This window comes from Pelmatolapia mariae, linkage group LG5 (genome assembly GCF_036321145.2).
Source record: "Pelmatolapia mariae isolate MD_Pm_ZW linkage group LG5, Pm_UMD_F_2, whole genome shotgun sequence".
NCBI lineage: Eukaryota > Metazoa > Chordata > Actinopteri > Cichliformes > Cichlidae > Pelmatolapia > Pelmatolapia mariae.
The window spans coordinates 21,607,276-21,631,018 of record NC_086231.1 but is presented as its reverse complement, the minus strand read 5'-3'; the positions used below and the strand labels follow the sequence as shown (position 1 = coordinate 21,631,018).

The 23,743-nt window shown below is 40.9% G+C and overlaps 2 protein-coding genes across 2 annotated transcripts; one reads left to right on the top strand and one right to left on the bottom strand.

Annotated features, from left to right (window-relative positions):
* Nucleotides 1–11: 11 nt before the first annotated feature.
* Nucleotides 12–9,277, bottom strand: ruvbl1 (RuvB-like AAA ATPase 1). Its single transcript, XM_063474178.1, has 11 exons — nucleotides 9,003–9,277; nucleotides 5,065–5,151; nucleotides 4,827–4,959; nucleotides 2,957–3,108; nucleotides 2,344–2,433; nucleotides 1,547–1,696; nucleotides 1,366–1,429; nucleotides 1,084–1,282; nucleotides 884–986; nucleotides 703–794; nucleotides 12–348 (listed from the first exon to the last, which is right to left on the bottom strand). Exons 1-11 carry the CDS (start codon nucleotides 9,141–9,143, stop codon nucleotides 189–191), a joined length of 1,371 nt encoding a protein of 456 aa, XP_063330248.1. The 5' UTR covers nucleotides 9,144–9,277; the 3' UTR covers nucleotides 12–188.
* A 402-nt stretch (nucleotides 9,278–9,679) lies between these two features.
* eefsec (eukaryotic elongation factor, selenocysteine-tRNA-specific) lies at nucleotides 9,680–22,123 on the top strand. Its single transcript, XM_063474174.1, has 7 exons — nucleotides 9,680–10,207; nucleotides 12,456–12,663; nucleotides 12,977–13,073; nucleotides 14,419–14,583; nucleotides 15,781–16,425; nucleotides 17,869–18,025; nucleotides 21,338–22,123. Exons 1-7 carry the CDS (start codon nucleotides 9,904–9,906, stop codon nucleotides 21,517–21,519), a joined length of 1,758 nt encoding a protein of 585 aa, XP_063330244.1. The 5' UTR covers nucleotides 9,680–9,903; the 3' UTR covers nucleotides 21,520–22,123.
* Nucleotides 22,124–23,743: the final 1,620 nt, after the last annotated feature.

Below are 23,743 nucleotides of genomic sequence, written 5' to 3'. Positions count from 1 at the left end.
TATTTTTTTCCTTTTTTATTTCAAAACTTTCCATTGACAAATGGAACAAATAAAAATTCATCTGAACAAAACTACTATAGAAAGCAGAGGCAGGGACACCGGAGTGAGTTACAGTGAAGGGCGAAGATGATAAAATGCAATGAACATTAGAGTGAAACTAGGATGGACAAATACAATGATCACAAGTTTTATTTCATAAACTTGTGATCCTGATCTTGGAGGATTTTTGCTGAAGACTTGGCGTCATAGAACAGCTCATTGATCTCCTCTACCTGCTCCCTCTCCACTGTTTCTTTTCCCTGAACGCGGCCTAACAGACTGGCCGGCGTCAGCAGCTGTACAGCGTATCTGAGACAAAACAGGAAATAGGAAACACTCAGTACACCCACATACACATATTTATAGTAGAAGATGGTTTAATGGATGCAAATCCTACAAGTGCTTTACTACAGTATACAGTCTTTTATCTGAAACTTTATACATGTTGGTCTCAGTGACATAGCTGAGCTATTCTAATCCCTTTGAACAAAGTTTTTTTTTTTAATATTTGGCAACAGTTATGGCTAAACAAATCTATAACGGTACGTCAAAAATAGAAAGAGTACACATGAATTTTTAGACTTTGTTGAGCAAACTGTAACCTTCTTACTAAGTTGAGGCATCTCATTATAACAAACCCACACCCAGAGTGTTTGGCCGTACCTGAGGGTGGTCTTCGTGCCAATCTCTGCCAGGTGTGTAAGAGCCTCCTCGCTGATGCTGATTCCTTCGGTCTGAGCCCGAATCTTGATGATCTGCAGACCACAGCCTCGTTAGTGACGCATGCACAGACAGCTTGATGTCGCACATCACATAATCCACAGAAATTGGTTTTCAGACTTACTTGCTTCATCTCCTGTGGTGTGTACAACATGGTGCGAATGATCATGACTCTATCCAGCAAGTCCAGAGGAATGCCGTGTGGAGAACTGATGTCCTCCGTCCCCCTGGTCAACAAAAACTTGTTAAATCCTGAAACTGTTTTGTTTTACCTTAAAAATAAACAAAAACAAAATGTGCTTCTCTCCATAAAGCACTTCTCACCTGATTAAACAGTTTCCCCTGTTAGAAGCGAATACGACAATGGGGGCGATGCTGCTTTCCAGTGCTCGATGGAGGTACGTGAAGCATTCAATGTCCAGCATGTGCACCTCATCCACGAACAGCACGCCGGGTACGAGCTCAGCTATACCTTGGTCTATGTAGCGGTTCACCACCTTGTTGATCTCAGCACGCAACTTATCTGCAGTGAGAAATTGGCAGTGGGTCAAGAACTGAAGACAACTTGAGAGATTTAGTCTGAGTTAGCTGTTACACTGTCTCTACCTGTGATTTCTGTCTTTTTGGGCTTCATCAGTTGTCCCATCATGGAGAGAATGTCCTGGCCTCCCTGAGATGAAACAATGAACCGTTTATAAAGAGTACCAATATAAAAACAATCAACTTTAGGATGTATACAGATGTGTTTATCCCAAACCGATGCTACTTTATTATTGCAGTTATGTACCTGGGGGCGAGCATTTGCAACATCCAGGTCATGCAGTGTGACATCTTGGACAATCTCCTTCTTTTTGTGGACATCACCTTTGGGCAGCGGAACATACTCCTCTGCCTCCAGGTCAAACTCTGTTGCAAAGGTGTCACAGCGGCCTTGTCTCTGCAAAGGCACAGTAATAGAAAAGATTAATGTCTCACATTGCTGCAGTCAACAGTGAAGGGAAAGGTACCACACTGCAGGAGGGAGAGCAGATGTATGACTGAACTCAGTGCCAGCCCACTGCAGGAACAAGGGCATGTGGCTGAAGGATGAAAGAGGTTCAGAAGGCAAGTCATGAGGTGGCTGTCAACAGTAACAAATGTGTCGCCCAGCTCTCCTCCTTTACCCTCTGACTAGAGCCGACCTGTGCTTCTGGCCCACCTGCACTGATTAAAAGAACCGCTCCTGCAGCCTTTCAGCACAGGCCGCAAGCCCCACTGTTGGTAAAGAGGCACTGTGGGAGATGGAGAGATAAATGGAACATGAAGAGCCGCAGGAATGAGAGGCTCATTCCAGAGTACAACACAAATGCAGCAGGGTGGAGAGAGATGAAAGCATGCCACCATGAAGGGTTGAAGAGGACAAGCAAGATGGAAAAACCCTCAACTTTGACCCGACTAAGACGTTTTTTGGAAAAAACATTTTTCATCTGTAAACTATACACAATCTGGTAAATTAAAAATCAGCCATGATCAGTTTCTCGCTTTTGCCAATAACCAAAATGTGCTGCAAATGTAACATAAAAGCATAAAAGTAAAATAGTTTACCTTCACGGCTCCGCTGTTAGCTTCGATGTAGATGACGTCTCCCACCTCCACACGCTCTTTCTGAAGACTCTCGTAAATACTGGGATCCAGCTAAGGAAACACAACAACTTTAAATGTTTTAAAGCAAAACGCTGGCCTAGCTTTGACTGTCAGCATTATGGTTTTTTTTGGCCTTTTTCAGCTTTATTGACAGACACAGTGAAGAAAGAACAGGAAAGCTGAGGGGGAAAGACATGCAGCTTAGGGCTGCAGATCGGACTCAAGCCCGGGCCGGCAGCTCTCAGCCATAGAGCATGTGGTCGCCCGCTCAACGCACTGAGCTAAACCGGCACCCTGCCATTAGCATTATTACATCAGACTATACTTTAAATCTAATTTCCCTCGGCAGCATTAACCTGATTACTAAAACTATAATCACAGTTAGAAAATAAAAACAACTGAAAGCTAAATTTGAACAGAAGTCATTAATATATTGATAATATGTAACTGTTGGTGCTTTAACATTGGTCCTTATTTGCATTTCTATATGGCTTGCTCACACAACATAACTGAGTTTCCAACAGAAGGAAAACTACAAACACAAACTAAGAAAGATTTAAACTCTCAGTCTGACCTTGAGCTGCTTTGTGCCTTTGGCAGTCTTCAGACCGATGATGACGTGGCTGATGGTTTTGCCGTAGCCGCCCATGGGATTCTCGGTCTCGCACGGGGTCAGCTCTGTCACCTCCCCTTCATACACCTCCTTTGTTTCTTTGATGCGCAATCCTGAATATGGCGCAGCATTACAGTTACACATTTACACACATACAAACTTATGCACAACCTAATCTGGTCTTTATATTCCTACATGAGCTAAGCCGCAGCATCCATTGGGTCACCGAGCAACGTATTTTATTACAGAAAAGAAACATGTGTGTCCTGTGAAATGACTGGGCATCGTTCAGTGTAACACGATCATGCTCTTGTTCCTGTTACATGCAGCACACAGGTGTCTAATCCTCGGTGCTGTAGGCACAGAGCAGCTCTAAAGGCAGGGACTGTCCATCAGGGTGCTGTTATTGACAAGGTGATGACAACGTTCAAATGAAACCTGGTCTCTCTGAAGAATCTGCTCAAGGGGTGGAGTGAATGTGCTAATGACCACGTCTCCCTTCACCTTGGCTCCATTTGCTGCCCACTCAACAGGTAGCATCAGCAGTCTCAGATCCCCTTTCTGCCATTCCTTCTCACCACCTTCATAAATTTGCTTTCCAGTGTTACCTTTCAGCTCATGACAACTGTGTGTGCAAGAGCTCACTGCTAGTATGACCTGATCTTTTCCCACCAGTACAATAGAAGAGATGCATAAAAAAAATATGATTTTCAAAAAGACAAAATGCTTTAGGTGTATCTTAATATTAAATCTAATTAAATCATTAGGTCAGTTTCTTGTTTTCTTACCAATTAAATGGTTATAAATGAACTGTCAAGCATTTGCCAAAGTGCCAAAGTGCTTGCTCATAGGGGGTCATATGATATGATTGTTGGGTTTTTCTCTGTATTTAATATTGTGCTATCTACTGTATAATATAAAGCGCCTTGAGGCGACTTTTGTTGTGATTTGGCGCTATATAAATAAAATTGAATTGAATTGAATTTGGTAATAGTAAGCTCATTTTCACTTCTACAAGCTAAGGCTACGTTCACACTGCAGGTCTTAATGCTCAATTCCGATTTTTTGATCAAATCCGATTTTTTTGTCTGCTTATTCACACTACAAATAAAATGCGACAGCAAACGCGCTCTAGTGTGAACGCTCAAAGCGGCCCGCATACGCAAAAGAAGACATCACACACAACGCGCTCTGTTTAGACCCAGAGCAAACAATACTGTTTGACTGATGGCCCTTAATATAAAGACTTCGGACTTTACGTTTCCCAATTTTTGCTTTAAGTTATTTTGTTATTTACATAATAATGTAAATAACCTAATAATTATCCTTATTGCTGTTTTAGAGAGGAGCGGTGCTTCAAAGGATAGTTGCAGATTTCGGTCAGAATCTGCAGATTATACAGTACAAATAAAATGTTCACGTTGTCTTCCCAACAGTTTCACTAACATCTACACTGGATGGCCAGGAAGCGTTCGCGATGTCTTCTCGGGCGCTTCTCGGGCGCTGATAATTGGCGTCTGTCTTGTGTCAGTGACGTAAAAGACGGATTTAATGCGACATGACCGTTCAAACAGCAGTTGCTTTCTAAAACATCGGATATGTATCGGATTCAGTACCACATACGAAAGTGACCCAGATCGGATTTGAAAATATCGGATTTGTGCCGTTCACACTGTCATACCATGATCGGATATGGGTCGCATAGGGTCAAAAAAATGCGCTTTCGCCTGCAGTGTGAACGTAGCCTATATGCCCAACAGGTCACAACCCATCGAGTAAACCTGGAGAACAGAAAACTAAAATCTGAGTTAAAAATCTATCCAACACTCACCAATCGCCCTCCTGAAATTCTCCATCAATACTTCTGTCTTCTTGATTTCAGATGAGTAGACCTCACTGCCGACCATGGGGCAGAACGGTACCTTGTTTCCCAGCTCCTGTGCCATAGCCAGGGCGAGGGCAGTCTGAAGGTGCGCAGGCAGGAAGAAATAAAGAGGCATGGTTAACAAACGCTTCAGAGATATCTGCTATATTAAATTAAACCTTACTGCTGAACATAGCACACTTACCTTTCCTGTTCCAGGTGGCCCTGCCAGTAAAATGGCCCTCCCTGCCATCTTTTTTGAGCGGATCAGCTCAACAATGATGCCACAAGCCTGGAGAATAAGACAAATTAGACTATTATGCACACGCGCAAGGCTTAAATGCAATACAACTAGCAGAACCCCCACTCCTGAACCCAGGCGTTATACAACCCTGTTGGAGAACTCTAAAGCACACGAGTCAACACATCTGTTGTGGCTAAAGTCACACTCTGATACAAACGTCAGTTCCTTTAATGTGGCTGACAAAAACAATTCAATTCAAAAAACACAGGTCTTTTAAAATGAAATGCTCATTGGTTTCCATTTTAGAAAGAGTGTTTAAAAGTTTAACAGCATACAACTGTCAAAAAGTACAATAATGTCATAAAATAAGATATACATGAATCTAAAATAAGGCATTAACTAAAACCCCCTTTTACTCTGTGTTCTTGGGGACAGGGGGGCTTTCTCTCATTAGTAGGAGGCAAAAAGAGTTCAGATGGTGTTATATCTCATGGATGAGGTAGATCTGGTGTGTGTTCATGTGCGTTTTTGTGCATCTGCGTGTTTAAGTGTGCTAGCGTATCAGTGAGCGAGTCTGTCTGTAATCCCTTTAAGGGTGTGTAGCGTCGCTGCCATGAAGAAAAGCGAGCAGATCAACATTCTGAATGTCGCCCTGTGGTTTGATGCAAACGGGATGTTACGATGATATAGATGCTATTAATAATCAAGTGTCCACCCTAACAGCACCAAGTCAGTGGTTTAGAGTTTTACTGGCACGTGGACATTTTTTAGGCCTGAAGAAAAAAGCTTTTATATGTTTTTTATTAGAAAACACGGTTTTATTAATAAACCATTTTATGTTATTAAAATCAGAAAAATACTGTTACGAAAGCCTTGAAATAAATGGCCTAATATACACCATGTCCCACCTTTAGATTCACCCCTGCTTGCTACAGGTTTGTGATTGTGATTGAAAGTGCTGCTGTTGTGTTATGAGCTTTTTGTTTAAAAACTGGGGGCTGTGTGGGTTTAATGGCTTAGTTTGTTTCTATTGCATCTCTATTTTTAGTCGCAAATATGAGTGAGACGCTGGCATTTGTTATGGTGAGGACTGAGAACAACAGAGCTGTGGGTAAAACAAAGCATAGAAGCAAAAACAATTTGCCCCAAGGATTTTTTGCTCTTTATAATCGAGTTATTCGAGTTACTCTGAATTGTAGCAGCTCTACAAGCTGTGTCAATGTAGTTTACAATCTGTGCAATCCTCTGTAGCCCCTCACGTTAACTGTCAGAGAAATAATAATGCATTGTATATTTGTATCAGAATAGCAAATAACAGCTTGCACAATTACTTAAGAAATGCTAATTGTTCTCGTTCCCTTCCTGTGATCCCGCTTTTATCATCTACAAAATATTGCCTGCCTCGCTAAAATTCCGCCCAAATCGGAAATGGAAATCATTATTCGTTCTTTTGTTTCCTAACGACTGGATTACCGCAATTCACTGTACATTGGCTTCAATAAGTCATTTGTTGGATCGCTTACAAATAGCCCAACCAGCAGCTGCGAGGCTACCTCCAAGTGTTCTGATGTGACACCCTATTTGACGTCTTCACCCCGGATCTCCATAAGTTCAGACTTCAGCTTAAGATCTTTGCAATCATTTTCAGAGCTCTGCATGATAAAATGCCTGCTTTCATTAGTAAACGATTGCATCCATATACAGCATGCAGGTGATTGAGATCTTCTGGCCAAAACATCATTGTTCTACTCTGAAGACCCAAAATGAAAGGAAATTATGCATTAGGGATCGTGGAATGTATTACTATTACATTTAAAATCTGTGGACTCTAATGAAACTTTAAAGGAGCTTATTTGCATAGACTTGCTTTTTCCTAGTGGAAATTATTGTTGTGTTTTTATATCAGCATTGTTCTTTGTTGATTGTTGTGGTAAAGCGTTTCATCTAGAAATGTGCTATATAAATGTGTTTTACCTACATTCTTTACAAAAACATCAGCACTGGGTGCAGCACATGTAGCAGAGTACACATCGGAGGTGGGCAGGGTCAATGTAGGATTTTTAAGAACGAAATTAAAAAGTCAATTTTCTAATATCGGATTTTTTATCTGTCAGAAATATAAAACATAAACTGATTTCCCTAACATTTGTTACTGTAGTAATTCATTAATTTGTTTACGCTCTGCCCAGCTCTGCGCTTGTTGTTGGTTCTGTGGTGTTCCAAATAACAGGGAAGTTGCAGAGTGCCCTCTGATGGACAAACTATGCAGTGTCAATACGTCGTTCTCTAGTCTCCTCTTTATATTTTTCCTATTTTCACTGTTAAGGCAGTATAAATGCCAATACTAACAGACCACCAAACAGCTAATAACTGCTGATAAACCTACCCTGCTGATAAATGAATCAGGCTCTAGTCTACGGGTGTCAAACATATGGCCTGGGGGCCAAAATAAACCAAGCAAAGACTCCAATCCAGCCCATTGGATGACTTTGGAAAATGTGCAAGGTGGAATAAATTATTATTATTTTTAACTGTATTTTCATAAGTTTTACAGCTTTTTCCTGCTGCTAAAGACATCCCTATTCATATTACACCAAAGCAACAGATAAGCAATTAAATGACAGAAAATTTCCTGTTTTTTTCTCCACTATTTTCTAAAAAGGCTCCTTTTTTTCCACAGCGATTCCCAATTAAAAATATTTTTTGTGACTTAAAAAAAAAATGCTGTTTCATAGTTGCAGGCCAGTCTGAACAGGGAACTACTAGAACCTTTTCAGCAATTTTAGACATTTATTTCTTTCAGTTTAAGACTAAAGAATCATGTTGACAGATTTCTTTTACTATTTACTACAGTAAAATGTCTATATCATGAAGAAAAACTGAGACATGCTGTTTAAATTGCACATCTTATCTTATGTTAAGATATCTCAGAGATTAAATGTGCAGTTATACACTGATGGAAAAGAGTTTCACTGGTCCAGCCCACTTAAGATCAAAGATGGATGTATGTGGCCCACAACATAAAATGAGTTTGACATCCCTGCTCTAGTCTTTACCATAACTTTGCTATTTAGTTTGTGAAAAGCTTTGCTGGGTTAACAATGAACCTGCAATATTTAATTTTCAATAAAACTCACACTAACTTGCAAATATATCAGTTTGGACATTCAAATAAATATTACTTACCAATGTCAGTGGCCACTGATCACTGAATTGGTGTGTTACATGAGTTTTGTGGGTGTGGGTTTTCAAATATAGTGTGACACCCTGAAAGACTTTACACCACTTTTTTTATTAGTAATGATGATTTTTTTTTTAAATTACCAGCACAAAATGGGAAAAAAGGCAAATAAAAAGATAAATACAAAATATTGACAATGGCCAACAAGAAAAATTAAAATTTGTATCCCATTAAAATTTGTATCAGCTCCCATAATTCACTGCTGTTCGGGATCATTCTCTTATTTAATTTTCCACTTAAGAAAAGGGATATATTACACCACCTTTGAATGTTAAAATGGCTTTAAATAACTGTAGTTCATCTGGTTGCCCTTATTGTACCTGTACCCAACAGCAGATCCGTTTTTCTCAACTAGATCCATCAAAAACTGATACCTCCCTGCTGTCCGTTAGTAAAAAAGTTATTATAAATTCACAATTCATACTTTTAATCTAGATTAAGTTAAAATATAGGGATGTATATACCGTCTTCTTATAAGTCAGCGTCTCTCTGTCACAAATCGGACCCGCAAACGACAGCGACCCCACTCAATGCTAATAGGATTAGCTTGTACTGTAGTGCCTGTAAAGCGCTCAATTGTCCTCGTAAATATTCCCTTCTTACATAATATTCCCCCAAAAGAAAAAAGAAAGCAAATGACGTGAAACACGAATATTACCTCTCTTGCAGCCTCCTGGCCCACGAGTCCACATGCTGTCTGTTTAGCATTACCGGCCTCGTCTAGCCCCAGTCCTTTGACGTGACTGTGTGAAGCGATCCTCTGCGTTTTTGTTGTGCTTTTTACCTCCTCGATCTTCATAGTTGCGTTATTTGTGCAAATGTATTGTGTAAAGTCTGCCAGATGCGTTAAATACACATAAAATCTCTACTACGAAATACCGCCTCAATCGGCGGCGAAACTCAAAACACAGGAAAATCTGTTTCCATGTGGGTTACTAGGGAAAATAAGCGGAAGTGATACCTTTAAGTACCGCCCATCTAACAACTGTGGTAAACTATTGGGCTATGCCAAATATCCCCGAGCATTCATTGGATTAGAGCCTGTCAATCACATTAACACTCCAGAGCCCGCCCTTTTGTCGTTTCCAATTTCCGTTTGTGTTTCTGTTGGTTTGTCGTAGTAGAAACTGTCAGAAACTTGCAAATATATGAATTAAAATACAATATAAATGCAGGAATAAAAAGGTAGACGGGTTTTAATAATTTCAAAATTAAGATGTGATTAAAGTGCTATTATGAGTGATCACTTTCCTTTTATGATTTTTGTCTGCTAATAAAAAACAGTTCCCCCTTAACGTGTTGTCCCTGGGATAGAATACACTGACACTAGGGAAGACTTTCAACAGTTTCCTCGAAAGTTATGTCAGATTTATTACTAAACCACACGCTGTAAGCCACAAAGTATTCGTATATTTTGTTGCTTGAGGTGTTGTGGCTTTGCTAAATAAGCGCAGTTTGTGGCCATAAACTAGCCCCGCTTTTTGTCTGTTTTTGGAGCCGAGTTAAGCGTCTCTCCCAGAGTAGAGAAATATACGCGCTCCAGGTAAGAGTTCAACAACATGTCCGAATCTTCTGACACCCGCACGAAAACGTTAAATTTCAACGTCGGCGTGCTCGGACATGTCGACAGCGGGAAGACGTCGCTCGCCAGGGCGCTGAGCAGCACCGCGTCCACTGCCGCCTTCGACAAGAACCCGCAGTCCCGCGAGAGAGGCATCACTCTGGACCTCGGCTTCTCCTCCTTCACTGTGGATCTTCCCGATCACCTGCAGGACAGCGTGGGGAAGCAGCCATATGACAGCCTCCAGATTACCCTGGTGGATTGTCCGGGGCACGCTTCTCTCATTCGGACTATCATTGGAGGTGAGCTCTGATGTAGGAGGGTCACGATTTCCCATTTTAAGTACAGGATTATCAAAAGAAATGACAACAACGATTTTATCGCGATATTTACAGAAAATGTAAATGTGCAGTCAGTTAAATCTACTTTGTGTGTGTATGTGACTGCATGGTGATGCTGTCTTCTTGGGCAATAAAATAACTTGCAGAAATCTGGGTACAAAAAGTTTGGATGTGAGACCACAGACATAAAATACCTTCATAAACCTCAATTTCACATAATTTCCTTAGGGCGTCTTGATGCATGCTCAATCATCCAGGTAAGTAAATCCCCAAAAGTTGATTCTGTTCATCTGGGCGTAGCGTTTTCAGAGGGAGAAACGTTTTGTCACTCATCCAAGTGAGGCATTTTTTTTAAAAACACCACGTCTCAGTGGCTGCAACTTGGTCCACCCCAAGGATCGGTCCCCCGACACAAACGGAGTAATATAGTGTACGCTGTTAAGTGTCAGGAGAATTGCCAGGATTTCTACATCGGGGAAACCAAACAACCTTTGGCTAAGCGGATGGCACAACACAGAAGAGCTACCTCGTCAGGCCAGGACTCCGCAGTAAATTCACACCTACAAGCCAGTGGACACTCTTTCAATGATGAGGATGTACACATCCTGGACAGGGAGAAATGCTGGTTTGAGTGTGGAGTCAAGGAGCCCCTTTAAGTGAAAAGGGAAAGACCATCTCTGAATCGAGGAGGGGGCCTAAGGGTACATCTCTGCCATCTTACAATGCTGTAATTGTAGCCATTCCCCAACTCCCTGTAAATGGTACTCATGGTCATTGATCAGTGATCTTTGATCGGTGGTTGTTGTCATGAGAATTTGCATATTAATGATCAAGGAACTGACCTCCCAGCCCATTGTTCCCTCAGTGGTGCTAGTTTCAGTCATTTTGCAAATGTACTGTTTATAAGGTTGGGGAAACCTGCAGTCAGCTGAGACTGAAGAATTCACTTGGATGAGTGATAAAACGTTTCTCCCACTGAAAACACTATGTCCAGATGAACAGAAAATACATTTATGCAGGAAAGACATTCAGAATTCACAAATTCTACTACACGTATTTGACTGACTATGACTGACTCACTGGGAAATAGCATTTGAAACAGAGTGGATTACAGGCAGTCACAACATCACCCAAGTTTATATATAACCATGAAATGAAAATTGGAAAAACTAAGTGCTGGAACATCATAAGATTTAGTGCTGATCAGTCAACAAGTTTGTACAAAACAAGTTTAACAGTATGTCCATAAAAACATTAAAACATGTCTGGGATTCCTTCAGTAGCACAAACACTGATAGTGTTTGGTGTAAGGGTGTACATTATCAGACTAGTATGTTTGTATCAGTCACAACAGATCATTCTTTCAGATCTTTGTGAGGGCTGCAGTCAACAGGCCTTATTAGGATAGTAACTACATCCTCGCTACATTTGAGCTTCAATTTATTGTCCAGCAGAGGGCGCCCTCTCTTTTTCAGCACGCCTCAGTGGGTCTGTCTGTGTGTGTGTGTGTGTGTGTGTGTGTTTTGTTTTGTTTTTTTCAAAGCTTGTTTGAAAGTATGTTGAGTTTAAAGGTTGGAAGTATTAGGAGAAACAACTTTAGGATTTGCAGACGTTCAAAGCAAAAAGTCCTGTTTTCTTATTTGCTGAACAATAAAAGGTTGTTTTAGAAGCCCATTAAACACTAAATGCATTTGCATTGTGTGACCAGCACTGTAAAAGGAAAAAAAATGCAAGAGCCATTTAGGTGGCACATGCTGTAGATTATGGAGGAGGAAAATTGTGTGTGGATTGGGGTCTATATTAAACTTCCCCTGTAGTCCCAAGTGGGGCGAGCACAGGAAAGAGATGGAGCCAAACAGAGGGAGAGAAAAGAAGGGAGCACAGGAAAGAGAGATTGCCAAAATCAGGAAAAGAAAGAGGGAAAGGAAAGACAACCAAGTGAGCTGCGGCTCCAGTTTCAACCCTCTAGCCTTTTACTCTCTCTTTGCCTCTGTGCACCCCCTCCCTTTATTTCTCCTCTTTTTCTCCTGTTATTTTTGGGTGTCCGTGTCCATTCCTGTTTGCATTGCTGTTGTCGGCTACATAGCCTCTAAGCATTTGCATCTTTTTATAGAGCAGGAAAGCTGAAATGCCTTTAACACAAAGCACTGCATTGTTCCCCTTCAGCTCACTACTTTTCTTTGACCTCTGTGACATCTGCCTCCTCTAGGTGCCCAAATCATCGACCTGATGATGCTGGTGGTGGATGTGGTGAAAGGGGTGCAGACTCAGACTGCAGAGTGTCTGCTGATAGGGGAGCTCACCTGCCCTCGCATGGTTGTTGTCCTGAATAAGATTGACCTACTGCCACCCAACAAGAGACAAAGTGCCATTGAGAAAATGACCAAGAGACTCCACAAAACACTGGAAAGCACCAGGTCTGCAATTGTATCTAAAATAATAATTGGGTTACACAGCTGCATAATGTAGAGCCACACATTAGTGGGGTTACGGGGATCCCAAGCTCTTGCAGTAATCACAGGACTAACCCTCATAACAGCTCCCACATTTATTACACTTCATATCTCTCCCTCTGTGTCCAGAGTTAGTCTGCTCAGCCTGCTTATATTTCAGTGATGCTTTAAAGAAAACACCCCCCCCCCCCCCCCAAAAAAAAAAAAAACAAACAAACAAAAAACTAAAACATAGAAGCATGACTTGATTCCACCTTGTTGTTTTTCTGTCGGACAGATTCAAGGATTGTCCTGTGATTGCCGTAGCAGCAAAGCCAGGGGGTCCAGAGGCTCCTGACACAGAGGAGCCACAGGGAGTGCCACAGTTAATAGAGGTAAAAGAGACTGGTTCCACTCTGTTGTTACTAGTTAGTCAATAATAAATGAGTGATCAGTAATTTACTATGATTACTTAATTGATGTGCTTAAAAATGAGTTGGTCACAGCAAGTATTTCTTTATCACACATTCTCAAAGTAACAAATTCAGCGAGTTAACATGCATGAAACATTTTTAGTTATTATTTAGAATGTGTCTGCTGAGTTTGGCAATTTATGTTGATAGGTTTTGCTTTTGTGCTGATTCATTCATTCAGTCAAGTGAGTGAAAAAGTAATACAATACAATACAACTTTATTTATAGAGCATATTTAAAAACCAACACCAACACTTTACATAAAAGACAGAAAATAAGACAAAAATATTATAAAAATTAAATATGATTAAATATTATAGGACCATAACAAAGTACCAAGTATGCTAACAGGTCAGTGTCACTAATACACAGGAATAGCATAAAATGCATATCAGATAAAACATGTTAAAAGCACAAAGCCAGAAAAGATATGTATAAAAGGTAAAATAGAGTAAATTTTACCTTTTGTACATAGGAAGCTTTGCTTCCTATGCCTCATTAAGCGCAGTATATCATGAACTGTAGGGTTGAGTATCACATACTTGTAGGCCACATTAAGTGTCACCACTGGCTCACAGGATGTACATGAAAATTAAATAATCCACAAGGAGCCAGAGCTAAAGAAATTCTAACAAATGTAACTAAATGCTGTCAACACTTGTCTGTAGTTCTGCCATGAGATAAAAATGTGATGATAATGTTTTAGGCTATTCCTTTTTTATGCATATCTAACTTACAAATAGTTTTGATGCCATTATTGTTAGTATTTTTTTATTTTCCTCATTGTTTCGAGAAGATAAACGTGACAAACGTATGCAATAAGAGCAACATTTGACAGTTGGAAAAGAAGCTCTGTGCTCTCTGGTGGTCAAACTGTAATGGAAACATTACTTCAGGCACATCTGGAACATGGAGTTTCTTTGCTGCTTGCTGATTTCGATCAGCTGCAGAGAGATAAACAATTGATTGATTTTACTGGTCAAACTCAGTCAAGTATTCAATAAAGCTGAATAAAATGTAACCTAAGGATGGTACTCTGGAGAGTTTATGTACATTTTCCTGGAGTGTGAAAAACTGCTGAGTCAGATCAACTCTGTCAACATAAGAGGCCGAGCTTCAAAAACAGGATTAATGAAGAGAAGATATGGATCTCATTAATGCTTGTATGTGTCCGAAAGCATAGACGTGACCTTGATTTTTTTTTTTTTCAAATCGATTATAGTCTCTTTTTTGTATTTTATTTTGAATATGTGCTTTCTCCTTCTAGCTTTTGAAGAAACAGACATACCTACCGAAGAGAAACCCTGGAGGTGACCTCCTAATGGCTGTGGACCATTGTTTCTCTATCCGTGGTCAAGGAACAGTCATGACTGGGACCATCCTGCAGGGGTCACTGGCCATTAATGACACTGTCGAAATCCCAGCGCTAAAGGTGTGTTCCAAAAAAATGGGCACAAATTTGGAATTTCTGATATGTACAAGCAAGAAACATTCCCGAGCAGTGGAAAAGCATTCGAAGGAACCGCAGAGTTTCGGAAGTTCAGAAGTTGAGTTGGCTGTGGGCAGAAAAAGGGACGGCTTGCCGGCTGGGATCAGAGGATGTGTCAGTTTAGTACGAGGGGACTGGGGGTGGACTGGGAGCACAGGAGTTGGGTAATTTAGACCAGATGCAAACTATGAGCATGTCTCAGTGGTCTTGTGTGCAGTCATCATGGTCACCTCTTGGAGGCAGCATATAGCTAAATTGATAGCCACTTGTTAAGGAGCTTTGATCCAGCTTACGGGTGATTTTGTCTGTGTGATAGGCAACAAACACAACCATGAAATTCTCAATAGAGTGTCAAGCTACGGATCGAGAGTGTGGTGTGACATATACATATACATAGATGCTCATCTGGACACCTTTAAATCATCCATGTGTTCACCTGTTTTTGGAGATGCGTATTTGGTGTAACAAAACAAAGCTTGGCATCTATTTTTCAATCAGTGTCTTATTTATCTTCATATATATTCAAATATGATTTTTACTCTTCAGGTCCTTTTCTCAGAAATTAGTCATGTATAATATTTTACACTTTAGTGGGACTTTTTAAATAGCCAAGAAGTTTAATTATTTGTCTTTGCATTTATCAAAACTAATATGCTGACAAATAGTTCTTATCTTTTAGAGATGAACAGTGCACTTTAAACTGTAACTTATACAAGCTTTTTGTTTACATGTGTGCATGTTTTATTGATAAAATGCCGTTAAAGGGCGTTTTTGTGTGTTTTAAATATCAGAGTACAGGAGATAATGATAACTATTATAACTGATGTTTCGTTTCTTTTTAATCTCTGCATGTATTCTGGGTTTGTTTTTCAAATTTTACCTCTAAAATTAAAACATCGATAAAAAAAAAAATGTTAAAGGGAACATAAAACATTATTCTCTTTCAATAGGAAGTTAAATTTTAAGCTGTAAACTTTACTATAGAGCCCTAGTATGCTTTCTCCTTCTCAGTTTTGCAGTTGTAGCTTTGTATCTGTTACATCTCAGTCTGTTATTACGTTTACATGAGGAAACTTTATTGTTTGTATTTAAATGTGTTTTGAGCTGTGTTATTTATTTCTCTATGCTCTCTGACATCAGGTGACCAAGAAGATAAAGTCGGTGCAGATGTTTCGGAAGCCCGTGTCTGGGGCCATGCAGGGGGATCGGGTGGGTGTGTGCGTAACACAGTTTGACCCTAAACTGTTGGAGCGTGGTGTGGTGTGCACCCCAGAATCCCTGCGCACGCTCTTTGCAGCTGTCATCTCTGTAAGGAAGATAGGCTACTTCAAGGGCTCTCTGTCCACCCGTGCCAAGTTCCACATCACAGTGGGTCACGAGACAGTCATGGCAAAGGTGACCTTCTTTGGCCTGCCACCTGCGGGTGCCTCAGAGCCCCCTCCAGACGCTAAACCGCCTCCATCAGAGCCCTGCTCACTGGAAACCCCGTTCACCTTTGACAGGGAGTACTTCTACCAGGATGAATATGTAACTGGTCAGGGAGAGGGGAGTTTGGGGCCTGACCCAGAGCAGTGGGCTCTACTGGAGTTTGAGCGGCCAGTCACGTGCCCTTCGCTCTGTCTAGTAATTGGCTCAAAGCTAGATACAGACATCCACGCCAATGCATGCCGGCTGGCTTTCCAGGGCCGTCTGCTGCAGGGGTTTGAAGATAAAAACTACGCTGAGACCAATCTACCTCGTCTGTGCATTTACAAAACCAAGCACAAGGAGGGACAGGTGGAGAGGGTGAGTGCACGCTCAGCAGTTTGTCTCTTATATAAAATGATCAGTGTTGTGACCTTACAGCCTTCTTTGGAGTCCTCTCCTTGCGTCTCTGCCCGCGTCTCTGCCCTCTCTGTCACCTTGCGCCCCTTTTGCTTGCTCTGAATCTTTGGATGTTTCTCATTGCTGGTGGCACTGGAGCGTGCCTCTCAGACAGAGCCCCTATTGTATATTCATAAACAGACACGTACACACAAACAAGCATGCATATGCAGCTCTGGTGAGCAATATTTGAGGCATGGGATGGGTATGCATGCCTTAGCATGTGCTGTGACAGAGGTGTGCGTGGGTGGCCGCCTGACGCCACTAGTCCTGTCTAGCTGTCAGAGGCTGGCGCTGTTTGGACACACCTGAGTGGCACACGAATATCCACATCCACTGTGAATTAGTCTAGTTCTCTCTTCTGTCTGCCCGAGTGTCTTTTGCTCTCATTCTCTCCCTCTCGCCATCTTTATTTTCATATTTGTGTGATTGCTGTTTCATTGTGTTCTGAATCCCGAGCCGCTCTCTCTGTGGTTTTCATCAAACATCTAACCGACTTAACTTGGATTTGTCAGTTTTTCAGAAACTTAACAAGTTATATTTATATTTTTGTTCACACTAAGTGTGATGTTGATAATAGCTGTTGTCATTCTGTGTGTTACAGTTCAGCTTCTCTGCATGTTTCCCTCATAGAAAGGCAGATTCAGGTCAGGGGTCAAGTGTGTGAATTAGTTTCCTGCTTTAGCACCTCAGGCTGTTGACAGCTCCACTCGCTAACTCAGGAGCAGAACAGCATGTGCACGAGGTCAGATGGTGGTCGTGTGACGTTAACGTTGTCGCTCGTGTGTCTCCCAGAATGCAGCAGTTATGCTTCAAACTTAAAGAATGTCCTTTTGGTAAAGGAACACATTAGTGGCATTGTTGAGATATGACGAACTCGGAACAGTCACAATTCAGACGGTCTGTCAAACGACATATACAGCAACTGTATTTTTTTTTTTATCAGCTCATCAGTCACGCTTGCGATACATCAGGGTCAAATGTTCAAGAATGAATGAGGGTTAAGCAGAAGAGAAAGGAAGAGCTGGTGATGAGGGTGAGCTGGTGATGGGGGCGAGTTGGAGACAGAGCGGTGCCCTCACGTTATCAGATTAGCAGCGGGTTATATTGACTTAGTGATGGATGATAATCGAAAAATAAAAACAAATATGCCATTAAGTGCACAACCATGAAAAAGAGAGTGCGAGACAGCCAGGCCGCGGGACTCGAAGAATGCAGCTGAACGGTGCAATTGAAGAGGGTGTGGGACGGATTAGCTCTTTGTGACGGCAGGATGAAGTCACCACAAGATGAGCAGTAAATTAATTATTAGATCATACGCTGCCTTGCACACTGTTTGCATCATTGTTGCTCTCTTGTGCCCAGGTAACCGATGATTACACTGTGATTGGCCGCAGCCTGTTCAAGAAGGAGACCAACCTCCAGCTCTTTGTGGGGTTAAAGGTCACCTTGTCCACAGGAGAAACTGGTGTCATTGAGGGTGGGTTTGGGCAGAGCGGGAAGTTCAAGATTCGCATACAAGGTAAGGATTTAGTGAAACGACTACCCTGATGTTTCTGCTGCACATAACAGTCTCTCCCCCTTCATCAGTGCTCACATCAGGAGCAAATTCTCTGTCTTTCCTTGAATTTTTGGGGCTCACCGGACAGTTTTCAGGATGTGGTAAAAGTGGTAGGCCTGACATCCCGAGCCACATTCCCAGGATCCCTCCGGGGATTGCACGTGTTCCGGGGGAAGCCTGATCAGTGTTTATTTTACCTTCTGTTGCTCAAAACCCACGACTCCACACCAGGAGGGAAGAGAAAACAAAAATATCTAGAAAGAGAGCCTCACCTACATCCTTTTTGCTGCCTTACTCCTGCATAATCAAAAGTCTTACATATACTGTCACGCACATCTTCAGGCAGGAACATAACATAAGACATTCAGGGGTATAAGACAGAGAAGTCATGATAGGTTATGATCTGTCTGAGCAGTTGTACTCCTAACCCTCAAGTGAATCCATCATATTTTGTATAAGAATACTTTTTTAATGGCTTTACATACTTTACACAGTAAACTCAAACAGATTCTTACCAACATAGTAGGATGTGTAGCAAGGAGTAGCTCAAGTGTAGCAAGCGTTAAGTGAGGAGGTCTCCTGTGAGCTTGAGCTGGTCTCTTTCAGGAATACAGTAAGTTCTCTGGCTGCTGGGAGTATTCAGGAATCCAACAAAAAGATATGATTACAACATTAGTAACTAAATCACCCTAGGTTGAAAGAAAATTCAAGTAAATTTCTTATGAATAAGTATGATAAGCCAATGACAAATAGAATGTAACGCGACATCTCTGTTAATTGTGTGTAGAAATTGGATAGCCTCACCTGTGCTCTTCACGATATCAGTAGCCTCTGAAGTGATGAGACTGTCTGGCCTTTTAACAGTTAATAAGCGATTCGACTGAGAAGCTCGCCACCATCCATGCTAAAAATTCAACTAGGTTATCTTGTATACCACAGAAGTGTGCATAGCAACAATTTAAATTAGCAAGTTTGTTAATTACATTGCAAAAAAATTGCCATTAAGAATCTACGAGGACCAGCCAGAGTCTATGAAAGACACAGAAAGTAGGTTGCTATGGTTGTTTTTACTCTCTTTTAGTATGACTAAAAGAGAGATTAGCAGTTGACTGATCTTCTGCTTCCCTGTGTTGCATAATCATTTTAAACACCGATCTAAACAGATCGTTAATGTGTTGAACAGCAAAGATGGAGCAAGACAAACTTGAAGTCTCTTAATGTCCCCTTAATGGTTCAGAAACTTAACGTCAGCATGCGACATGTACACAAATATGTATGTAAAGTAATGGATCCTGGTTTCAATATTTTTTTATGCTGTGAGGAGTTTTGGCGTCCCAGTTCTAATAAATCTTTTCTCTGCTTTAGATGGGAGGTATGGTCCGGATATTCTCAAAAGCAACAATTTTCCTCGATCAACCAGATTTCCTCAATCAGCTCTGGTTGCTCTGGTTGTTCTGGTTGCTTAATTGTCAAACTGCACGTACTTCAGGATATCTCTGAATCTCCCATGGTACACCACAAAATATTAAAGAGCAATGTTTAGAAGCTGAAAAATACAGTAAAGTCAAAGCTTATAATGTTAAAGAAAATAGAAATGCATGTGCCTTATTTAACGTCCTGTAGAAAAAAAAAACATGAAAAGTGGAAGATGTAGATTCCAACAAATTCATGATAGGAAACATTTTATTTTTAAATGTTATAAGCTTATAACAGGAGGAAAAGATGGATATGTAGTAGTTTGGAGGTTAAAGCAGTTTGTATATGCTGGAAGTCCGAAGTAGTTTCTTTCTCACTCAGTGTAAAAAAAAAAAAACAAACAAACAAACACACACAAAAAAAAACTAGTATTGAAATGCTTTTACTCTAATACACAAGTTATTAATACCTGTAAATATTATGAGCTTTCCTGTGGCCAGCACAGTTCTGTTTCTAATGTGTGTGCCTGCTTTTACACAGACTTCACCCACAGATTATTTCCTGTTCAAATCAGCTGTTCATACCTCCATTATTTATAGGGCTGCAACTAATGATTATTTTTATCATTCAGCTGAGCATATAGTCTAAGATAATATTCCTATAATTGTGTGTTATGTTAGAAATAGTTAAGAGGCTTATCCACAGATTTCTTGTACAGAGTAGAAGTAGTAGTGACCGGCGTATTACTGATTGTCCTTACTTTTCCAAATATACTGACACAAAACTGTCAGTATATTTGCCACTGCACATGTTCTCCAAGCTGTGTACTTTTCCACTGAAAAGCCCAAAAAAACTGTGTAATACATTAGGTTGCTGTCGTTGTATTGATTCACTCACTTCGTATCTCCACAGAAAACAAAGTGATCTTCACACCAAAGACAGTTTTTATCCGTATTTTATGCTTTTTGGTTATTAATTTTGAACCACATCTGACAAATATTTTTAAAGTAAAAATCCTCATGCTTTGAGAGACGCTTTAAGGTTGTGTAGTACCTGTAAAATTTAATTTTGCTTTGAGTGGAAAATGCAAAGACATTGGCAGCATTTGTGGGCAGAAAACAAAATAGCAATCCTCATGTGTCACTTGAACTCAAGTGATAGGGTGTGGGAGGGCGTGTTTTGTGGTGGCGAACGGGACATTTTCAGCTGATCAAAGATAACGAGAAGAAATTTCTGGCTGCGCTGCAACCATAACAACCCTCACGCTGGCATAACGATAACAAGAAGAATGCTGGCGCTGCTGTACGTGAGGTCAGACAGCCAGTGTGTAAAGCAGTGAACTGAGACCATTTCTTACCTTCCGTGTGCAAGACAGCAAGCAAACAAGCATTCAATTTGTTTCCTCGAAAAGACATACAGACAGACGACAAGATATGATAGAGAAGGACTTGCATTGCACGCCTAACTGGCATCGAACAATAAACTGAGCACTCGCATGGGTTAGTATGGCTTAGAATAAGGCCAATATGAGAGGAAAGTGATGACTGAGAAACTAACAGATAGATGCGACACAACGTGGAACTGTGTAGATTATAACGAGGAGCAACTGCGACCTGGTTTTCTACATACTGTCGTCAGTTACATCAGGAGCACGAAGGCATCAGTTGATCTTGAGGTCAGCACATTGTTACAGCATCAACTGCACACATAACCGAAAAGATCCATATCATGTATCACATATGCCATCACAACTACTGTTCATACTGTCGGACAGTATACGGTAACGTTTTCTGTGTTTCCATAAATACAGTTTTTAATACAGTTTGAGTTGACCTTGATGTTGATGTTTTTCTTCAGAGGGTCTTCGACCAGAAACCAAGCAGCTGTTTTCCTCCACCTCTAAGAAGAAAGGGAAGAGTGGGAGCAAAGGTGGAACTGCAAATGAAGAGGAGCCCAGAACAGATTTTCAGCCTGTTAGCATTCACTTGCATTTCAAGCGATATGTCTTTGATCCCCATAAAAAGATGGTTCAGTCTTGACCTCTGCTGCACACACTTATAGACAGACACCATGTTGCAGCGCTGGTGACAGAGAGTAAGATAGAGAAGTTGTTTGAGAAGTCTTGGCACAAAGTGAGGTGACTGCCAGGCTGTGTTAACTCTCATTGCCTTTCTTTTTTTCTGGAGATGGAGACAGTCTGCTGAAATGCAATGATTGTGGAATGCTAAACGCATGCGAAGCAGTGATTGTTTTATCTCAGTTTAACGAGCTGGATCTAATCCTGTTTGCTCCATCAGTAGGGTGAAAGCTGCTCAACAGATCTCAATACGTTTGATTTATCTTTGAAAGAAATCAAGGCTTTTGTTCTTCTTTATTGATAAAATCAGAATTGAATCAATCATTCTGACTAGAAACTAACTTTTCTCTTTGTTGTGTATGTGTGTGTGTTTTGTTTTTTATTTAAAATTTAATCTGAGAACTTGTTGGCACTGTAGAAATACTAAACTCACGTTCACTCAGATCTCTGTGCTCAGTGGGTTTGGCTGCATCTTTAACTAATCGGTGATCATTGGCAGTTTGTATGATATTTGATTTCTGTTCAATATTGATGATCTCAGAGAATTAAAACAAAACTCCTGTTAAGACTGTTTTTTGTTTTTTTTGGGAGGGGGGGAGTATTTATGCATAAAGTAGTACACTGGGGGTTCAATACGAGCCCTACTGTACTGTTTATATACTGATAATGCTCCAGCAGAGTGTAAGTTACAGAAATGACATTAGTTTTGCTAAATTTATAGGCAATAAAATATATAATGCACACTATATATCGTCAAATAATAATGCAAGCAATCAAATTGCTGTTTGAGTTGAAAAGAAGGAAGTCTTGTGCATTCTGACTCTCCAGACACAAGAAGAAAAATGGTTTGCACATGATTTAGAGTCTCCCTTCTTTAAACCCTAAAAAAAGGGACATCAGTGTTGCTGCTAATCAGCAGTTGTCGAGAATTTGCTGTTCAGCCACGGTCACGTCTCTGTGCCTGAGTATGTGTGTATGTACGTGTCCATCCTGTCAGTGTTATTGGGCGGGGCTGTGAGAATGCAGGACGCTCGATATGTAGCAGATGATGTCAGCAAACTGTTCCTGTGAACAGCGACTCTATCTCAGCAGGAATCTGTGGAAATTGGAGAGGGAGGGGGGGGAGGGGGGGGGGGGGGAGCAGCAGGAGCAAGAGGGGACACTGGAAGGATTGTTCCTCTGAGTGACAGTCCTTTTAGTCTTATCTCCTCTCGTTCCTCTTATAGAAAACCAGACAGAAAAAAAAAATCTGTCGCTTTTTACTCCTGGTCTCTCCAGTTTCTCTTTCTTACTCCCCCTCTTTCATTCTGGTTTTTATAGAACCCCCTCCCCTTTTTCTCTATTACAGGTTTCATTATGAGGCTGTCATTTTTGGATCCTAAATATTTCCCCAGTGTTACAATTAAACCGGCATACCATGACAGCGCACATATTTGCGTCATTGCCCAAGTTTAAGATCTTAAACGTAACAAAACAATAGTGTGCATGTTTGGTTTGTTTCCATATATCATAATCTCCATTACTATAAGAATGTCCTTAAACAACAAAAGCATTAAAATCAAAACATGGTGGATAAAAGATAATAGATCGTGATTACCTTGATAAAGATCTTGTGTTTCATTAGTACAGATGTGATAGCGAGCACACTGAACAACCCCCCCCCCCCCCCCCCCCCCCCTTTTTTTAAACATGCATGGTAATCCTGTTGTGCGTGGATGAGACAGAGGGAGTCAGTGGGTTACACTTATTCCTGCAACATTGTGGCCGACATGTCCTCATATTCTTGACTCACTTTTCCCACACATCCTGTAATGTGCTCTCTTTAAATCTTCCCCCCTTTTTCTGTTTTCCTCCAAAGAGATGAAATACAGCAATGACCATTTTCCCTTCAACACCCCTTTCCTTTTTACTGGTGACCTCCAGGTCAGACAGGAGTCGAGGGTCAACGTCTGAGCGTCTGATTGTTTATAGATGGAAAACATTCGCTGATGAGCGCTGATAACAAGCTGGGTAGGAGAAAGAAAAGAAGGAAGAGTAGATTATTGGCAAGGCAGAGGAGGAGGGCCGCAGAGAAGCATTTCAAGACAAGAGGAGCTTGAAAAGACTAATTAGCAACTATTTGATTGGTAAACGGCTGTATCATCAATTAACAATTAATCCAGGGAGGCTAGGGTAAATTACTAATT

Bases quoted from the DNA above. Each gene is read 5' to 3' on its own strand.
- ruvbl1 (XM_063474178.1), bottom strand. From the start codon at position 9,143: ATGAAGATCGAGGAGGTAAAAAGCACAACAAAAACGCAGAGGATCGCT. The intron at 1,430-1,546 runs GTACATAACTGC...GTTTCATCTCAG, and splicing joins TTGCAAATGCTCGCCCCCAG to GGAGGCCAGGACATTCTCTC. The intron at 987-1,083 runs GTGAGAAGTGCT...TTTGTTGACCAG, and splicing joins AGGGGAAACTGTTTAATCAG to GGGGACGGAGGACATCAGTT.
- eefsec (XM_063474174.1), top strand. From the start codon at position 9,904: ATGTCCGAATCTTCTGACACCCGCACGAAAACGTTAAATTTCAACGTC. The intron at 12,664-12,976 runs GTCTGCAATTGT...TCTGTCGGACAG, and splicing joins AAAACACTGGAAAGCACCAG to ATTCAAGGATTGTCCTGTGA. The intron at 13,074-14,418 runs GTAAAAGAGACT...TTCTCCTTCTAG, and splicing joins GAGTGCCACAGTTAATAGAG to CTTTTGAAGAAACAGACATA.